This window comes from Ornithorhynchus anatinus, chromosome 6, assembly GCF_004115215.2.
Source record: "Ornithorhynchus anatinus isolate Pmale09 chromosome 6, mOrnAna1.pri.v4, whole genome shotgun sequence".
Taxonomy (NCBI): domain Eukaryota; kingdom Metazoa; phylum Chordata; class Mammalia; order Monotremata; family Ornithorhynchidae; genus Ornithorhynchus; species Ornithorhynchus anatinus.
Genome location: NC_041733.1, coordinates 21800461 through 21818125, shown reverse-complemented (window position 1 = coordinate 21818125; position 17665 = coordinate 21800461). Strand labels below are relative to the sequence as shown.

Sequence of the window (17665 nt, the reverse complement as noted above, 5' to 3'; positions counted from 1 at the left end):
AGCAGTGTGGCCTAATGGAAAGAGCCCAGGCCTGGGAATCGGTGGACCTGGGTTCTAATCCCAGATCTGCCACACAGAGCTGCTGTGTGACCTTGGGCAAATCACCGAATTCCTCTGTTCTCTCACGGACAAAAAATGGGCATTCAATATCTCTTCTCCCTCCTACTTAGACTGTGAGCCTCATGTGGTTCAGGATGATATTGTTTCAACCCTAGCGCTTACCCTGTGGTAAGCACTTAACAAATACCACAATAGTAATAATAGTAATCATGATGATAATAATGTTGTTGTTGTTCCTGCACCAGCAAGTAATTCCCAGGACCAAGCTGCATTTTTCACTGATGAGCAGCTCTGGACAACCCCCACTTCAGCTGCCCCTAAAACCGGCCGCTTCCCAGACTAGCTGTACTCGGTCCCAATTCTTCCAAACGTTTTACATCCTTTTCCGACTCTTCCAAACAGCACTTTTGGCAGGTACACCTGCTGTAGATGGCTTGAGACTTCCTCGACTTTCCTCTACGACCTGGGACAGTTCTCTGCACCCAATAAGGCTCTCTATAAATTGACTGAAAGTTCCAGTGGAGAGTTTGGGGAGAGTAGGGGAGCATTACAAAGTGTCTGAAATCTGGGAATGATAAAGAGTAGTGTCAGGCAGGCTCAGGAGTTCCTCTCCCTCTTCTTCCCCTACACTTCCCCCTCTTTTTCTTGATGGTATTTGTTAAGTGCTTACTATGTGCCAAGCCCTGTGTTAAACACTGGGGTGATCAGATTGGAACACAGTCTCTGTTCCACATGGCACTCACTTTTAAGCAGGATAACAGGTATTTTCAGTCATCTTCAGGAGAAAGTTTGCTTTTTTTTTTAACCTTATGAAAATCCTTACCTGCTTTTCTGCTCACGCTAACGGGACTCTGTCCCAGGTCCTTTCCTTTCCTTGCTCTCCACCGGCTCTCTTGGAGAGCACATCCATCTATGCAGTTTCAACAATCGCCCATCGGGCAATCTCTCGATCTGTATTTCTAGCCCTGACCGCCCCCATCTTCTCTCTTCTCCTCCTGAGACACCTTCACTCGGATTTCCCAACGCAAATTTAACGCAGCACGTATTTTCCTTTCTAAACCCTATCTCCTAACCATACATCGCTATCCTCCCTGGTCTCTAGGCTTGCAATTTAGGGTTCTGGGGCTAATTTATAAATCTGTCACTTCCTCTCCATTCCTTTAACCACAATCCTATTACGGTGACAAGCCTTGTTTGTCTTGGGCCAGCCTATCTACAGCCTTTCCCCATTCCACTGTGCCCTACACACCCAGCAAAGAATCTCTCGCACAATTGGATTATGCCACTCCCCTCTTCAGGGGCCTATAGTGGCTCGCCACCAACTGATTGCTGCATACCTAACTGCTGTCTTCTCCTGCTACAGTCCAACTGACATCCCTTCCTAAACACCCCTCTGTCTCAGATCCATCACACATAGTATTGCCCCCTGCTTGAATGCCCTCCTCCCCGTCCTGCCAGCCATCTTCCTCACCGTCAAAGTTCTACTACAAACTCCCTTCCTGCACCAAATCCTCTCACACTAATTCCCACAACCCTGGATCGGTCCTCAATTCCAGCTGTCCCAGCCCAGGTGCCTGCCTAACTGGAAACCCGCCTCCATTTCTGTTCCACTGTAGAGCCCTGGTCTTTGCACTTTGGTCCGATCTCATGCCTCGTCCCTCAGATTGTAAGCACCTCAAGGTAGGGTCCGTGTCTTCTTCTCATGCAATTCCCCATCGTACCTAACAGAATGCTCGGAAGAAAGCCGATGTTCAATAAATACCACCGATGATGACTGTGAAACTGAGGACGAAAGGAGTCTGGCCATTTTCTCCTAGTGCCCTGCGGGGGGAGGGCCCCCTCGCCCTTCTCCTTCTCTACCGACAACATAAGACGCAGTGAGATGCAGGACCAGAGGGCCGGTATGATTTATTTCTCAGCTTCAGGCAGAGGCCATGATGTTGGGCCGGGGTCTCAGTTTCAATTAAAAAAAAAAAAATGTAAAGAGTGTCCCCTCCCACGCCCTTAAAAAAAAATCGTCAGAGAATCAGAGCCGGAGGGCGATGGCATCCAGCCTCCGAAGGAGCCTCCCGGGCACACGACTGCCTGCCCTGGGGCAGTGGCCGGGCGCACCCCTCTCTCAGACCCGGCCCTCAGGCCCCCTCTGGGGTGAAGTCCGCCAGGCCAGCAGGGGGGTGAGGAGACTGGAGCCAGAGATGGGGAGAACGTGGATGGCTCCCTTTGTCCTAGGGGGAGGGAGGGGAAAATGATTACCCCCACTCCCTCCCGGCCCCCCCTCCGTCCAGTGGGACCACAGGCTGCTTGGAAGGCCCGGGGGAGCCCTTCTGCTTAAGCTCCATTCCCTCCCCTAGGAACCTTCCTCATTCTGCCCTCTTGCCCCCAGAGCAAACCCCTTAAAGGAAGACGCTGGGAAGCTGGGCAGCCTGGGTTCCATTTCTCCTACTCAGCAACACCAAGAGGGTTCAGAACCCTCCTTGCGGGCCCTGGGGCAAGAGGGTCTCCCTCCCTCGGGCAACGGGGGAGGAACTGGAGCCCTCCCCTCCCCAGGCAGAAGGCCTCAACTGGCTCTCGTCCTCACCCCCCTCCGTCCCCTCACCGCCGGCACCCCAGCCGGACCCAGCCTCCGCTCCTTTCCAGGGAAGGGGAAGGGCCGAGGAAGAGAGAGAGTGAGGGAACAGGAGATGAGGGGGAGTGTAGTGGCATGGTTGGGGTGCTGGGACGGGGCAGGGGGAGATGCCCGGGTGCAGGAAGTCCCTACGGCTTGGGGTGGGCTGTAGAGTGCACACAGGCCTTTCTGAGGAGGGGACGGAGCTGAGAAGGGAGCTCAGAGGTGGAAGTGAGAGCCTCGGGGGGCTGCGAGTCTCAGTCTGTACGGGCAGAGCAGGGTTCATCACGAGTCCTCTTCCATGCTGAAGCTGCTGCGGCGGCTGCTGCCCTTGGAGGCGCCGGGGGAGACGGAGGAGAGCAGGGGGTCGGCGGCCCCCAGCGGGGACAGGCCGGCGGGGCCGCCCTCCTCCATCAGAATGTCCTCGATGGCCGTGTCAGGCCCCAGCCCCAGCTGGAACGGGTCCCCTAACTCCCCCAAGGGATCGCTGGAGAAGTTGAGGTCCAGGATGGAGTCGGCGGGAGGGTGAGGGGGCGGTCGGGCGGCAAGGAAGGGTCCCCCCTCTTCCGGACGCCCGGGCTCCGGCTTCAGCGTGTCGGTGGGCGGCGGGGCGGGGAGGAGCCCGTGGATCTGGGCCTGGAGCTCCAGCTCCTTTGAAGGAAGGAGGTGGGGAGGGGGACAGGGAGAGGGAACATCAGTTATTCCTAAAAGGAGCCTTGCCTTGAGCTGGGGGGCAAAGCAATGGCCTAGGGCTGGGGGGTGAGAGGGGTTATTATGATTACTATTACTACTACTAATAATAAAGCCTCCCCTGGGGGGGGTCTCTATTATTATTAGTAGTTGTAGTAATCGTAATAATAATCGTGATATTTCTTAAGCGCTTACTCTGTGCCAGGCACTGCAGTAAGCGCTGAGGTGGATACGAGCAAGTCGGGTTGGACACAGTCCCTGTCCCACATGGGTCTCACAGTCTCAATCCTCATATTACAGATGAGGTCGCTGAGGCCCAGAGAAGTGTAGTGACTTGGCCCAGGTCACACAGCAGACAAGCGGCGGAGCCGGGATTAGAACCCAGGTCCTTCTGCCTCCCAGGCCCGGGCCGGGACCGGAAGCAGGGGGCGCAGCGAGCGGGGCGAGGGCTGACCTGGACGCGGAGCTGCAGGCTGCGGTTGGCCTGCTCCAGGCTGCGTTGCCGGCTTTCCATGTCCTTGGAGCGCTGCTGCTCCTTCTGCAGCTTGCGGATATAATCCACGGAGGCCTTCAGGATCGTGCCTTTGTTCCAGCGCATCTCCCTGGGTGGGGTGGGATGGGCGGGGGCGGAGAGTCTGGGCAGGCAGCTCCTCCCACCTCCCTCTGGCCCTGTAAATCTGCGCCCTCTCCCCCTGCCCGCCCAGGGCCTCCCCACCCCAACTCACGGGTCATTGGACTTGGGGATCAGGGTGCCCAGCTCTTTGATGCGGTCGTTGATGTTGAAGCGCCGCCGCCGCTCGACTGCAAGAGGAGACGAGGAGAAGGGGAGGGGGTTGAGGAGGGGGAGGCCCGCTGCCCGCGAGACCCTGTCCCACTCCCAGAGCAGCCCCACGTACTCAGGTTGTGATTGTCCTTCTTCTGCCGCTCCTTCAGGAGGGCCTTTGCCTCATTCTCTGTGGACGAGAGCAGAGCAGAGAGAATTCAACAGTCAGCGGGGCCAGGAATGGGTGAAAGCCACCAGCGTGGCCCGGCTTGCTGGGAGGGGGCCTGGAGGGTCTCGATTAGCTCTCTGCCCTCCACTTCTCCACTCTCTTCTCCCACTCCACCCCAGCTCCCGCCACTTGGTTCCTCTCAACCCCTCGGTCACCCACCCACACACCCCCTCCCTGTGCCTCTTCTCTCTCGGCTGACCCCAAGCTGCAGCACTCCTTCCTGGCTGGAACTCCCCTCCCCCACCCCATCTGTCAGACTGCTATTTCTCCTCCTTCAAAGTCCTTCTGAAATCACAACTCCCGGAGGCCTTCCCCAATGAATTCCTCATCTTCCGGCCTTTATCCCCTTAACTACCACTCCAGCAGTTGCACGGCGCCTAAGCACTTGGGCACTCACCCCCACCCGCCAACAGACCCCGAGAGCACTTGTGTCCAGATCTTTATGCTATTACCTCCTGTCATTTCTTTTCACATCCATCTCCCCTACTGGACCGAAAGCTCCTGACAAAAATTACGTCTACCAACTCTGTTGTACATCCCCTAAGTACTTAGTACAGTGCTCTGCACACAGTTGGTGCTCAATAAATACCACTGCTCGATTAGGTGAAGAAGAGAGAAAAATCCTTGCTGACCCCCCCACCCCCAGCCCAGGCTTGTTGCCTCAGGCTAGATGAGGAAACCGAAGCCCTGAGCTGGGTCAGAGAGACGGGTCCAGAGTCAAGTGGAGAGGTAGGGGTTCCCATCACCTCTCCCGACTCTCCCCGGCCTAGGGTTTCCACGGAGGACTTCCCGCCAGAGGAGGGGCGGACCCAGACCTGAGATCTCTCTCTTGATGTTGGGCAGGTCAGCTGGGCAGGAATTGCTCACAGTGATGGCCGGGGTGGTTACGCCTTGCCCATTGTAGACATCCAGGAGGTTCCCGGACACCGGCAGCTGGTTGGGGAAGAGACAGAGAGAGATGGAAGGGAGTCTGCGGGAGACACCGTTCCATCCCGTGCCCTAGCTAAAGTCCTTTGGGGACCCAGGCTCGAGCTGGCCTAGGGAGACACTGCGAGGCAGCCCAGGGCACTTCCCTCCGCCTCGGCAAGGGCTCGGAAGAGTCCAACCCTCCGTCCACCCTAGCTTTACATCTCTGGATGGGACAGGCCGATCCCAAGCTCGCTCTGTGCCCTCCTGGCCACAGAGAGGGCGGTATTCTGCCCCAGCTGTGTGGGAGCCCTCCCAGGAGGCCCCCACCGCAATTTAAAGAGCATTGCCCAGATTCCCCACCCCTAACTCCAGCCCACACCAGCCCCCTCATCCCCCCTCACCGTGCTGGGCAGCTGCAGCCCGGCCCCTCCTCCGGGCAGGTAGTTGAGTATCTCGTCATTGTAACTTGACTCCAGGCTGATGATTTCATCGATGACATCATCAATCTGGTAGGGGAATGGACAAGGGATTGGCCACTGCTCCTCTAAGGCCTAGGCGGGGAGGAGGCGCAGGCCACGGAAGAATGGGTCGGGCACAAATGGGTCGGCAGAGAGGAGGCCGACTGCTTCTGCCAGACCTCTCCCTTCTCCTCCCGTCCCACCCCAACCACTATGAGCCTGGCAGAAGGGGCCATTAAGAGAGGCCTCAGTGGGGCACAGGTGCCCCGGAGACCCAAGGGAAGAGAGGTACGACTAGAACCAGGGAGGAGGATGGGGGAGTGGGGTGGGTAAGGGGGGCGGGCACCGTTCTCTCTCACCTCCTTCTCTGAGTTGGAGCTGATGTTGAGCATGGCCATGGGGCTGTTGGGGGCGCTGCCGCTGGGAGGGGGCAGGGCAGGGCCCTCGGGTTGAGGGCTGGGGGCAGGCGGGGGCACGGGAGGTGCCAAGGCCTGGGAGGCCATCTTGGGGCCCAGTGCGGTCGACAGGTACTGCTTCACCTGCTGCCTCTGGGCCTGCTGAATGTGGTACTTGGTGGGGTTCTCCAGGTGCGTCTGGACCTGGGAGAGAAAGGGCGGAGCCGGGCTGACCTTCGGCGACGTGGAATTTTCTTCCCGGCCCCGGAGGACTGGAGCCCACCGAATCTCCGCCCTACCCCGGCCTTCCCACCTCTCCGTTCCCCGTTGACCCCGAGCCCCGGGCCGGGTGTGGGGTTAACCCCGGCCCGGCGGCCACCTCGGGCTCCTCACCTTCAGAACCTCCATAGGCACCTGGGCGGGCGCGGGCCGGCCCATGGCGCTGTTGACGCTGATGGCGGGGGTGGCGGGGACGGGAGGGGCGGCCCGCTCCGCCAGAAACTGGGCCGACGCCGCCTGCTGCTGCTGCTCCCGCCGCTCCTGCTCCTGCGTCTGGGCTCGCATCAGCTGCTGGCGCAGCAGCACGCGTGACGACATGGTGGAGGCCCCGACGGGCAGGCCGGGGGCGCTGGGGGCCGCTGCCGGGGGGCCCGGGGGGTTCTGCAGGGTGGGGAGGCTGTGGGCACAAGGACCACCGGGTCACCGAGGGAAGCAATGCCCCCTGGATACCGGGGCCCCGGGGGGCGGGGAGTGGGTGGGAACGGGCCCGGACGTGTCCACAGGGGAGACGGACTAGAAGGGGAGAGGGGAGGGATCCTGGGCGGAGGGCGCAGGGCGGCCTGGTCCTGGCTCGGTCGTGGCCTGGCCTGGCTCCCCGAGCCTCAGTCCCAGCCCAGAGCAGGTTTCCTTGCTGATTACGAAATCAAAACTGCAACCAAAACAAACTGGGGAAGGGGAGGGGCCGGTGGGGGTTGGGGGGTGTGTGTGTGACAGAGGGGGCTAAACCGGGTACCCCTCCCCCCAGCTCCTCAGATTGGGGGTGAGTGGGAGGGGGGGGTCCCTCCGATCCAAGGCCTTCAGCTTCGTTCCTGAATCGGGGAGGGTGGATTTCCCAATAGAGCCGCTGCCCCCCGGCCCCCCCGGCCCCGGCCTCGATGGCGGCCCCGGCCGCGCCGGCGGGGGCCCGGCCATGACTCAGCACATTCCTGGGCAGCGGCGACAACAGGATGGAGGAGGGGGCGGGGCCAGCCTCAGTGCCCGGTGGCCGGCCGCCCCGGTCACCGGCCGCCCCGGTCACCGGCCGCCCCGGACAGGAGGGTGGCCCGGACAGAAGGCCGGCCCGGACGGGCCCCGAGGCCCACACCTCTCCTTGGGGTGGGGAGAGACCAGGGTAGTACACTAGATCGAACCCTCATCCTGGACGCTGTCCCCCTGCCCCTCCCCATCCCCATCCGATGTCCCCCACTCCCGGCCTGGGTCCCCCTCGCCACACTCATCTTACCCTCTCCCTCCGGGAGAATCCACTCCAACTATCCTCTAAGCTAGGGAATGGAGTGCAGACCAATCAACCCTTTGGTTTCCAAGCTAAGCTGATCTAATCAGAGGCCTTGGACCAAGGGAGTGGGGGGGAGGGTTGAAGAAGGGAGAAGGGGGTAATAAACGAGGGTTGTGGGAGAAAGGGGGGTGGAAGGAAGGAAGAGGAGAAGGGGAGGGCCAAGGGGGACAGGGGACGGGGGCGCGATGGAGAGAAGATGACAGGGAGGAAGGAGAGCAGGGAAAATGGGAGAGAGGGTGAAAGGAAGGGATGAAAAGGGGAGCCAGAGGAGGGAAGGAGGGATGGGGGAAGAGGACAAGAGGGAGGGGGAAGGTGAGCAGAGGGTGAATGAGAGCAGGGGAGGTGGGGCGGCGGGGAGGGGCAGAATGGAAGGGGTCTGGGTCCTGGGTTCTCTCTCTGAGGAGCTAACAGGGCTGTGGAGTTTACTGGGAGGGTAGCCCCAGTTCTGTGAATCACCACTCTGTTCTGAGCCTCAGTTTTCTCTTGGCACGTTTCCAAATGTTTGGGGCTTGTAAATGAAGGGCCAGAGTGCGGTGGTATCATTACCGCTGTGGTCATAAAACACCCAATCTTCAGAATTAGTTGTTCTCCCAGCTGTTGACTTCCTGGTCTCGGCTTGGGACTGACCCTCAGAGAGCACCCCACGAAGCCGGCCACAGAAACACGACCCCTTTGCGGGCCTTCCCCGGAACGCCTCCCGCGCCACGGAGCCCAGGCCTACGTCCACAAGATGCGATCCCCACTATCACCCCAAAGCTTCTGCATGCAGCAACCATGCAGTGCAGAAGCAAAGCCTTTTCTTTCATGGTACTGGTTAAGTGCCTACTATGTGCCAGGCACTGTACTAAAGCACTAGGGTAGATACATGGTATTAAAAACTTTTCAAAACCACAAGCAGAGGGGACGATGGAATACAATCGCAAATGCTTTCTCCATTTAGGGCACGAAGAACGTTAAGACTCGGGAATCCTCGGACAGCATGGATCAGCAGTAGGGATCGGCAGAGGAGGTCACCAGAGGCCGGAGCTACGCTCGCCCGTGGCCCTCCTAAAAGACCATCTGTGCCCATGGCCCAGAGCGCCCAAGCCCAGGGGTTCCCTGTCTGAATCAAGGCTCCAGAGACCTTGAGATTCAGGGAGTCTCCCCCCCCAGCCCCTTCTCCCCCCGACCACCCCAGATAAGAGGCAACGAAGATGACCGTTGGCTTCGGAGCTGGAGGCAAGATGTGTCTCCCCCGCCACCCCCTCGTCACCCCCCGCCCGCCAAACAGGGCTGCTTAGGTTCAGACCACTCACCTGAAACCATCATTCATGGCCAGAAAGAGCCAGGAGGGGAGGCTGGAGGAGGGCCAGGGGGCCTACCTGGTGCCTAGGGGTTGGCTCTTCAGCTCGTAGAAGCTGTCCTGGGTCAGGGACAGGATGTTTTCTAGTTCAATGTCAGCGACGATGCCAGATTCTGGCAGGAGGGAATTCAGGCTGGGGGAAGCAGGGGTTGGGAAGAGAGAGAAGGACCCCCAAATCAATGGAGTTACAACTTCCAACCCCCGATCTCCATTCCCCCTCCCCCCAGCCCTTGTACACAGGGTGCGGGATGGGGTATTATCCCCACCCTCCCATCAGGAGGAACTGTAGGACACGGGTCTTGCATGCGACCCACCAACATCCAGCTCCTCAATTCCTTGAGATGGGTCCGTCTACTCGCATTTCGCACAGGGGTTCAGCCTGAGGAAGCCCCGGGCTCCCCCGTGTCCTGCAGAACATCTCTCCCTAGTTCTTACAAAGTGACTGGACCAGGGTGGATGTGTTCAGGGGTGGTGGGTGGGTCCTGATGTCCTCCCTCTGCAGCTTCCCCACATCTGGTCACCTCACAAGGACCCAGAGCTTTCCGGGAGAGGCCTTAACTCTCCAGTCGGGTAAGAAGTACCTAAGGGTCCCTCCTTGCCCAATTCCCACTCCAGGGGCTGGGCAGGCAAGAGCCGGGAGGGAAGCAGCCGTGTGGGGCACCCTTGCGAGGGCCGGGAGGGACAGACGGACGGGCAGGCAGTCAGGCAGACACACTGGCGTTGGCCACCCCCACCTTGGGCCGGAGAGAGGCCAGAGGCCTAGGCCCAGTTTACCATTAATAGCAATACTCCTTAGAAGCAGCCGCCGAGGGGCAGCACCGAAACACCGAGCATCTTTAAAGGGCCCGCGCCCCGAAGAGGCAGCGTTACCCAAACCGGGCCAGGAGGCCAAGGGAAAGTGAGAACGGACTGAAGGGTATCTTCTTCCACTCTCTGGGCTCTTAAGGCCCAATCACCTCTCCCCTGCCTATTATCCATCAGTCGATCGATCAGTAGCATTTATCAGACCCCACCAAGCGCATTACTCCCATGTCTCTAGTGCACGTTAAAACCCAACTGGCCGTGTTGAAAAGTCCAGAAAACCCGGTGCCAGGCGTCACCCCGACTTCTGCATTCATTCACTGCTGTGAGACCCCAGTATTTTCTAGAACAGGCTCTCCCACTTTGGGTCTCGGCTTCCTTCTCCCCTCGGCAGCCCCACACGTTATCGCCCATCTCCTCCTCCTCCTCTTGAAAAAACAGAACCCATCTCCCGGGGTCAGGAGGGGTGGGAAGCCTTGCTCCCCAGCTCACACACCCTCTACAATATGGCGTTTTCTCCAGGGTTTCAAAGCAAGTCCAAAACCGCCAGGAAGCTTCACCCCGATCCCAGACGGGCAATCTCTCCCTTACCAACCCTAAAGTTCCAGTCTGGCCTCATCAAAGGGAACCGGAGTGGGAGGCCAAGGGAGCGAGGGGTGGCACCGGGGAGCAGAGAGGAGAGAGCGGCTCCACGGGACTTTGTTATTGGCAGGCCTGCTACGGATTGGGCTGCCTGTGTCTCTGTTACGGTAGGGCCTACAACAACACAGAATGGGAGGGAAAGCTGGCCGACTCTCCTTCCTCCCCCCGGGGCCTGGCCCCTTGAAGTCTGGTGGTGGGCAAGGCCAGAGGGGGAAGGAGCCAGGCCAGAGATGGTGCTGAGCTCAGCAGAAGACTGGGGCCCCCAGCAATGTGCTGACAGTGGCAGGAAACTGACTCAGGCCCAGGCCCCAAGCCATCCCATGTTTTCGAATCCTCTTTCAAGGGGCCGGGAGCTTGGGGAGGAAGGATTCTCCATTCCCTTCCTACATGCTCCCAGGAAGTTTGGGGCAGAACCAGGATGAAAGGCCAGCACACAGTGTCAGATCCTCCTATTCAGTCCTGGGGTGGGGGTCGGGGGGGGGAGAAAAGCAAAGAGCTCTCTCAGCTTCCTTCAGTGAGAGGGATTTGGGAAGCGTGGGATGCAGTGGATGGCCCCACCCTGAAGACGGGGGAAGGGGGGTGGGGGACAAGGGGCGATGGTGCAATCTCAGCTCTACAACAAAGCAACACAATCATTAACCCAGCCCAGCTCTCGGTCAGGGAGGGGAGGAGGGAGGCTGGCCGGAGATCAGACAGAGAGGGAGACAGAAACACGGGGGGATCTAAAGCCCAGAGAGACAGGCCGAGGAACCAGGGAACAAAGGCAGCCAGAACTAGAGAGGAAGATCTAAAGCTCAAGAGGATGGAGGGAGATGGTCTTTAAGTGATCTGAAGCTCAGAGCTAAGTGGCTAAATGGTATTTGTGGGGTGTTTACTCCTGACCTGAAGTCTGGAGAGACGACTGGAGGGACATATTAGGAGGCTGGAAGGGTGGGCACACACAGATGAGAAAAGACACTTCCTGGGGATGCCCTTAAAAAGCAGCAACTCCACCGCCTCAGCCAGGATGCCTTTCTGTAAAGTTGCTTGGGTTTGGGGACTTTCAGCTTGCCAGTCCTCATTGACCCCAAAGAAATGCTCTGTGTGTGTGTGTGTGTGTGTGTGTGTGAGAGTCTGTGTGTGTGTAAACCGAGGCAGATTCAGGAGTTGCACCCTGAACCCTGGCGTTCAGACTTCCAGCCCCCTCCTGCTCTCGGTGTCACATCTCCTCGCGGCTCAGTGGAAAGAGCCCGGGCTTGGGAGTCAGAGGTCACGGGTTCGAATCCCGACTCTGCCACTTGTCGGCTGCGTGACCGTGGGCAAGTCGCTTCACTTCTCTGGGCCCCAGTGACCTCCTCTGGAAAATGAAGACCGTGAGTCTCACGTGGGACAATGAGATCACCCTGGATCTCCCCCAGCGCTTAGAACAGTGCTCTGCACATAGTAAGCGCTTAACACATACCAACCTTATTATCATCTTCTCAGCAGCAAATGGGCAACTGATGCCAGGTCAAAGGGGAGTCACTTGTTGACGCCCGATGGTGGGACTCCACGTCCTCACCCTGGGAAGCCTGATTACTGGAGGACAGGAGGCCAGGGACCTGGGGATGGGGCCTGCTGACCCTCTGTCCAACGGAGGACCCCACTAAAGGCAAACCACAGATACCTGGCAACGCTGATGGGGAAAATCCGGGAGGGCAGTTGGGGCCTAGCTCACTCCCCGGGTTTTCGGGCAGGACTGGCGCCCCCGTGCCTCAGTTTCCTCTCGGGAGGCTCAAGGTCTTTCCCTGGGGGGGCCCGTCCGGGCCAGAAGTATTTGGGAGGGTCCCCCCCCCCCCCCGCCCCGGCCTGTCCCGCCTTCCTGCCCGGGGCGGGGAGGCCCGAGGCTCGGGGCCGGGCCCGTCCTTCCTCCCCGCACGCCAACCCCCGCCGCCGGTGGGTACCTGAGCAGCTGGACGGAGTCGGCGGAGCGGCCGTCCTCCAGCAGCACGAACACGGTCTGCGGCGCCCCCGGCCCGACCCCGCTCGACTCGGCTCCGTCCCGGCCCGGCCCGGCCGCCGCCTGAGACATGTCGCTCCGCCCGGGCCCTGCTTCCTCCCGAGCGCCCCGCAGGCGGTCAGGCCCGCTCAGGCCCGACCCCCCAGGTCTCCTCCCCCGTCCCGATCCTCCCGTGGAAGCAGAGTCCGGAGCCGGTTGACCGGCTGGGTCGGGTCAGTCCATGGGCCCCGGCGGCGGCCCCACCGGAGCGGTCCCGGCCGGCTGGGCAGGGCTCGGCTGCCTTCGGCTGGACTCGGCCGCGTTCGGCGGCGTTCGGCGGCGCTCGGAGCCGATCGGGGCAGGCCGAACCGGGCTGTGACTCATCCCCCTCCCTCCCGCCTGGGGAAACTCCACCGGAAGTGACATCAGAGGGGCGGCCCTCTCCCTTCAGCGGGCGGTTGCCTCCTCGTCCTCCTCCACGTCCCAGTCCCCATCCACTCTCCTCCTCACCCTCCCTCCATTCATTCAGTAGCGCTTACTATGCGCAGAGCACTGCACTAAGCGCTTGGAATGGACTATTTAGTTGCCATTGTTTTTACGAGATGTTCTTCCCCTTGACTCTATTTATTGCCATTGTTCTCGTCTGTCCGTCTCCCCCGATTAGACCGTAAGCCCGTCAGACGGCAGGGACCGTCTCTATCTGTTGCCCACTTGTTCATTCCAAGCGCTTAGTTCAGTGCTCTGCACATAGTAAGCGCTCAATAAATACTATTGAATGAATGAATGAACAAATGGGCAACAGAGACAGTCCCTGCCCATTGGGCTGGGCGGAGGGGGATTGACGGGAAAGACCCGCCCTCTCGCCCCGTGAGAGGGAGACCACTGAGGAGGTCCCGCCCCGTCTGGCCTGGCCTTCCTCTGCCACTTCCCCTTATAAATAATAAGAATAATAATGGTATTTGGTAAGCGCTTACTATGTGCAAAGCACTGTTCTGAGCGCTGGGGGAGATACCAGGTGACCAGTTTGTCCCACGTGGGGCTCACGGTCTTCATCCCCATTTGACAGATGAGGCAACTGAGGTACAGAGAAGTGCAGAGACTTGCCCGAGTCACACAGCTGACGGGCGGCAGAACAGAGATTAGAACCCATGACCTCTGACTCCCAAGCCTGGGCTCTTTCCACTGAGCCACGCTGCTTCTTTAAACTGCCAGAGCGGTGGAAAGACAAAACACAACACAAACACACACTCTCTCGCCCTCCACTTCCTTCTACCCACCCCTGACCAACCTGGGCCACTGATGGACTGGAGAAGGAGTCGAGGAGGAAGAGGAGGACCCTGGCCCTCCTCCTTAGCTTCACCTCTGAGGTCTCCACAACAAGCTCAAGAACCTCCTCTCCTCTTCTGCTCCTAAGAACCGAGAGCTGTCCCGGAATGGGGCCCTGGCATTCCAATTGCTGGGCTAATAATCATGATTACTGTGGTGTTTGTTAAGCGTCTATTAGGTGCCAAAGACTGTACTAAACCCTGGGAAGGATATGAGGTAGTTCAGTCAGACACAATTCCTGTCCCACATGGGGCTCCCATTCTGTGGAGCAGGGAGAGCACATATTTAATCCACATTTTACAGGTGAGAAAATTGAGGTATTGAGAAGTTAAGTGGCTTGTCCAGGGTCACACGGCCAGCAAGGGGCAGAGCTGGGATGAGAACCCAGGTCCTCATCTGGACTCCCAGACCTGTGTTCTTTCCACAAGGCCACACTATGGATCAAGACAGTGGAGACTCCAGGAATATTCCAGAGCAGGGAGGAGAAGAAAGAGAGAGAGAAGGGCAGAAGGAAAGGAGGAAGAATGAAGGGGAAAACTTATTGGTCCTCACCTATCCCTCAGATGCCTTCTAAGGCAGGCTGGTCCTTTCTCTTTCCTTCTCTTGCCACGGTTGTGGATACTCCCTTCCCCCTTCTCCCTTCGCTGGGCTGAGCGGGGTGGAGGTGGCTTTCACCATGGGAAGCCATTTCCTGAGATTCAGCTCCATCCTGTTCCACCCCTTTCCACCCCTAGCCACCAATAAAGCCCAAAGAGAGACAACAATGACGCTGAGTCCCCCAACCAACTCAATTTCCAGCACCCTCGGCAGAGAAAGGAAAATGAAGTTATGGCGACCCCTTCCCCCAGCCCTCAAACCTCTCTATTCCACTGCCTCTCTTCTAAGCCGTAATTTACTCAGTCTTAGATCTGTCCCTGGAAGAAGCAAGGGTCTAATGAGGTCAAGCGTTAAGGATCCCAAATTCAATTCAACACTTTATTTCATCTCGACACTGAGGCAAGGTCACGGGTTCACAGTCAGGCGCAACAACACAGCTAAACATTTACTTGCAGACAGGTATATACATGCAGGCGCCAAAAAAATTCAGAGAAGCAGATAGCTGCACACACATACACAGCCTCACATGCCCAACCTGCCATCTGGGCCTCAGGTCCCCCTCTGGGGTGACCATCTGCCTTGGCACCAGCTAACACCTGTCCTTGCCCCTCCTTCACTGGGCCAAAATGAGGGTGAGGGGCTGAGGGTGGACCTTTTGCTCTTCTCAGACCTCTTCATTTCTCTGATCTGCTGGGCTGAGCAAGACTGAGGTCTAGAAGTCGGAATGCAAAGGGAGTGGGAAGGTGGCAATCTTGAAATAATTACCTCCTCACTAGGCAAACTAGATATCAAAAAGATGAATGGAATAGGATAAGGGAGCAATAAGGTCACAGCTAGACTGGAGAGAGCATTGATTCAGGGAAAAAAAAAATCCCGGTAATAGGAGCCAGCAGGCATATGCTCTTTTCTCTCTCTCCTTTATCTTTCTTTCTCTCCCTCCTTTCTCTTTCCCTCTCTCCCTTTTCTCTCCTCCTTCCTCCCCGCCTTTCTGGGGCATCAATTCAAGAAGAGGGCAGCTGTCCCGGGTTCTCAAATCTAATCGGTATTCTTTGAGGGGGGCAGTTGAAATAGAGGTAACTAGGGGAGAACAGTCAAGACCATTTGTTTTTTAAAATTCCACAAACTTCAGAGATCAGATGCTCATGCAGTTCAAGTGTCTGTGTGTGCATATGTGTGCATCTGATGTCATGGGTGTGTGTTTGCTTGTGTTGCCATAGAGTAGTTGTGCATTTATACACAGAGTGCGTGTTTTAGGTTACAGAGGCAGAGAGAGAGGGATTATAGCGGTGGAGAGGAAGAATGAAAATCCATTCATTCATTTCATTCAGTCGTATTTATTGAGAGCTTACTGTATGCACAGCACTATACTAAGCGCTTGGAAAGTACAATTCGGCAACAGGGACAATCCCTACCCAACGGGCTCACAGTCTAGAAGGGGGGAGAAAGACAACAGAACAAAACAAAGCAAGTGTCCAGGCATCAATAGCATCTATATAAATAAATAGAATTGATCTATATACATAGCATCTATATAAGTAGAATTATTGATCTATATAAGATAAACAGAATAATAAATATGTACATATATACACAAGTGCTGTGGGGCAGGGAGGGAGTAGGGGTGACGGGGAGGGCAGGAGGAGCAGAGGAAAAAGGGGGGGCTCAGTCTGGGAAGGCCTCCTGGAGGAGGTGAGCTTTCAGTAGGGCTTTGAAGGGGGGGAAGATGGAGAAAGTGGAGTGCAGTTAACGGGAGCACAGACTGGACTGTAAATTTGGTAGACATATTGCTAACCCTTCTACCCGGCTCTCTGCTCCTCCCAGGCCTCCCTGCCCTCCCTGTTCCTGGGGCTGATGAATGCCCCATTTCAACTGGGGTAGCCCAGAATGGGTTGAAGGGCTTCCGAGGGAATGCGCTGCCCCGACACCACCCACACCCACACCCACACACACCCCTCCCCCCCCACAGAACCACCTCCAGTTTCCCACCATTCATTCATTCATTCATTCATTCATCCATCCATTCAACAGTATTTACTGAGCAACAGATAACGACAATCCCTGCCCAATAACGGGCTCACAGAATACACACACACACACACACACACTCCCAGAACCATCTCCTTTCCCAACCAGCACACACACACACACACACACACACACACACACAGAACCACCTCCTTTCCCCACCAGCACACACACACACACCCCCCCAGAACCACCTCCTTTCCCCACCAGCACACACGCACACACACACAACCACACAGAACCACCTCCTTTCCCCATCAGCGCGCACACACACACACACACACAACCACTTCCTTTCCCCACCAACACAGACACACACACACAGAACCATCTCCTTTCCCCCATCAGCGCACACACACACACAGAACCACTTCCTTTCCCCAACACACACACACACACAGACCCACCTCGTTTCCCAACCCAACATACCCCGCCCCCCGAGAACCACCTCCTTTCCCCACCAGCACACACACACACACACACACAGAGAACCACCTCCAGTTTCCCAACACACACACATGCACACCTACACACAGAACCACCTCGTTTCCCAACCAGCACACAGACACACACAGATCCACCTCCAGTTTCCCAACACAACACACCCACACACAGAACCACCTCCTTTCCCCACCAACACACAGACACACACACACACAACCACCTCCAGTTTCCCAGCTCACACAAGGACACCTACACACAGAACCACCTCGTTTCCCAACCAGCACAACAGACACACACAGATCCACCTCCAGTTGCCCAACACCCACACACCCACACACAGAACCACCTCGGTTCCCCACCAGCACACAGACACACACACACACACACAGAACCACCTCCACTTGCCCAACACACACACACACACACACATTCCCACACAAAGAACCACCTCCAGTGTCCCACCTCGTGTCCCACCAAAACACACACACACAGAACCACCTCCATTTGCCCAACACACACAATCCCCCCCCCGCCCAACCACCTCCAGTGTCCCACCCATGCACCCCCCCCTTCCACTTTACCATCCCCGTCCCCACCCCGAGACCGGTACAAAGACAGCGCCCCTTCCCCGAGAGGGCGAGGCAGACCCGAAAGCGGGCAGGGGCCCAGAGCCGGGGCGGGGGGAAAGGAGGAAGGGGTTTCGAATGATCATTTAATGGCTCTGGTGGAGCGCTGCCCCTGTGCAGAGCCCTGGGCTGAGCGCTTGGAAGGGAAAATGGGGGGGGAGGGGGGGAGGGGGAGAGAGGGGGAGAGAGAGGGAGAAAGAGGGAGAGAGAGGGAGAGGGAGGAAGAGAGGGGGAGAGAGGG

The 17665-nt window shown here is 57.9% G+C and overlaps 1 protein-coding gene across 2 annotated transcripts; it reads right to left on the bottom strand.

The window, feature by feature from the left end:
• Positions 1-1949: 1949 nt before the first annotated feature.
• Positions 1950-12790, bottom strand: TFE3 (transcription factor binding to IGHM enhancer 3). Of its 2 annotated transcripts, XM_029067696.2 has the most exons (10): positions 12372-12790; positions 9026-9139; positions 6503-6785; positions 6074-6313; positions 5658-5762; positions 5163-5280; positions 4252-4308; positions 4081-4156; positions 3810-3957; positions 1950-3316 (listed from the first exon to the last, which is right to left on the bottom strand). In XM_029067696.2, the coding sequence occupies exons 1-10, from the start codon at positions 12497-12499 to the stop codon at positions 2951-2953; spliced, it is 1635 nt and encodes a 544-aa protein (XP_028923529.1). In that variant the 5' UTR covers positions 12500-12790; the 3' UTR covers positions 1950-2950. The 2 variants fall into 2 exon arrangements, with proteins under 2 accessions (XP_028923529.1, XP_028923530.1); XM_029067697.2 differs by lacking the exon at positions 12372-12790 and having other exon boundaries at positions 8960-9058.
• Positions 12791-17665: the final 4875 nt, after the last annotated feature.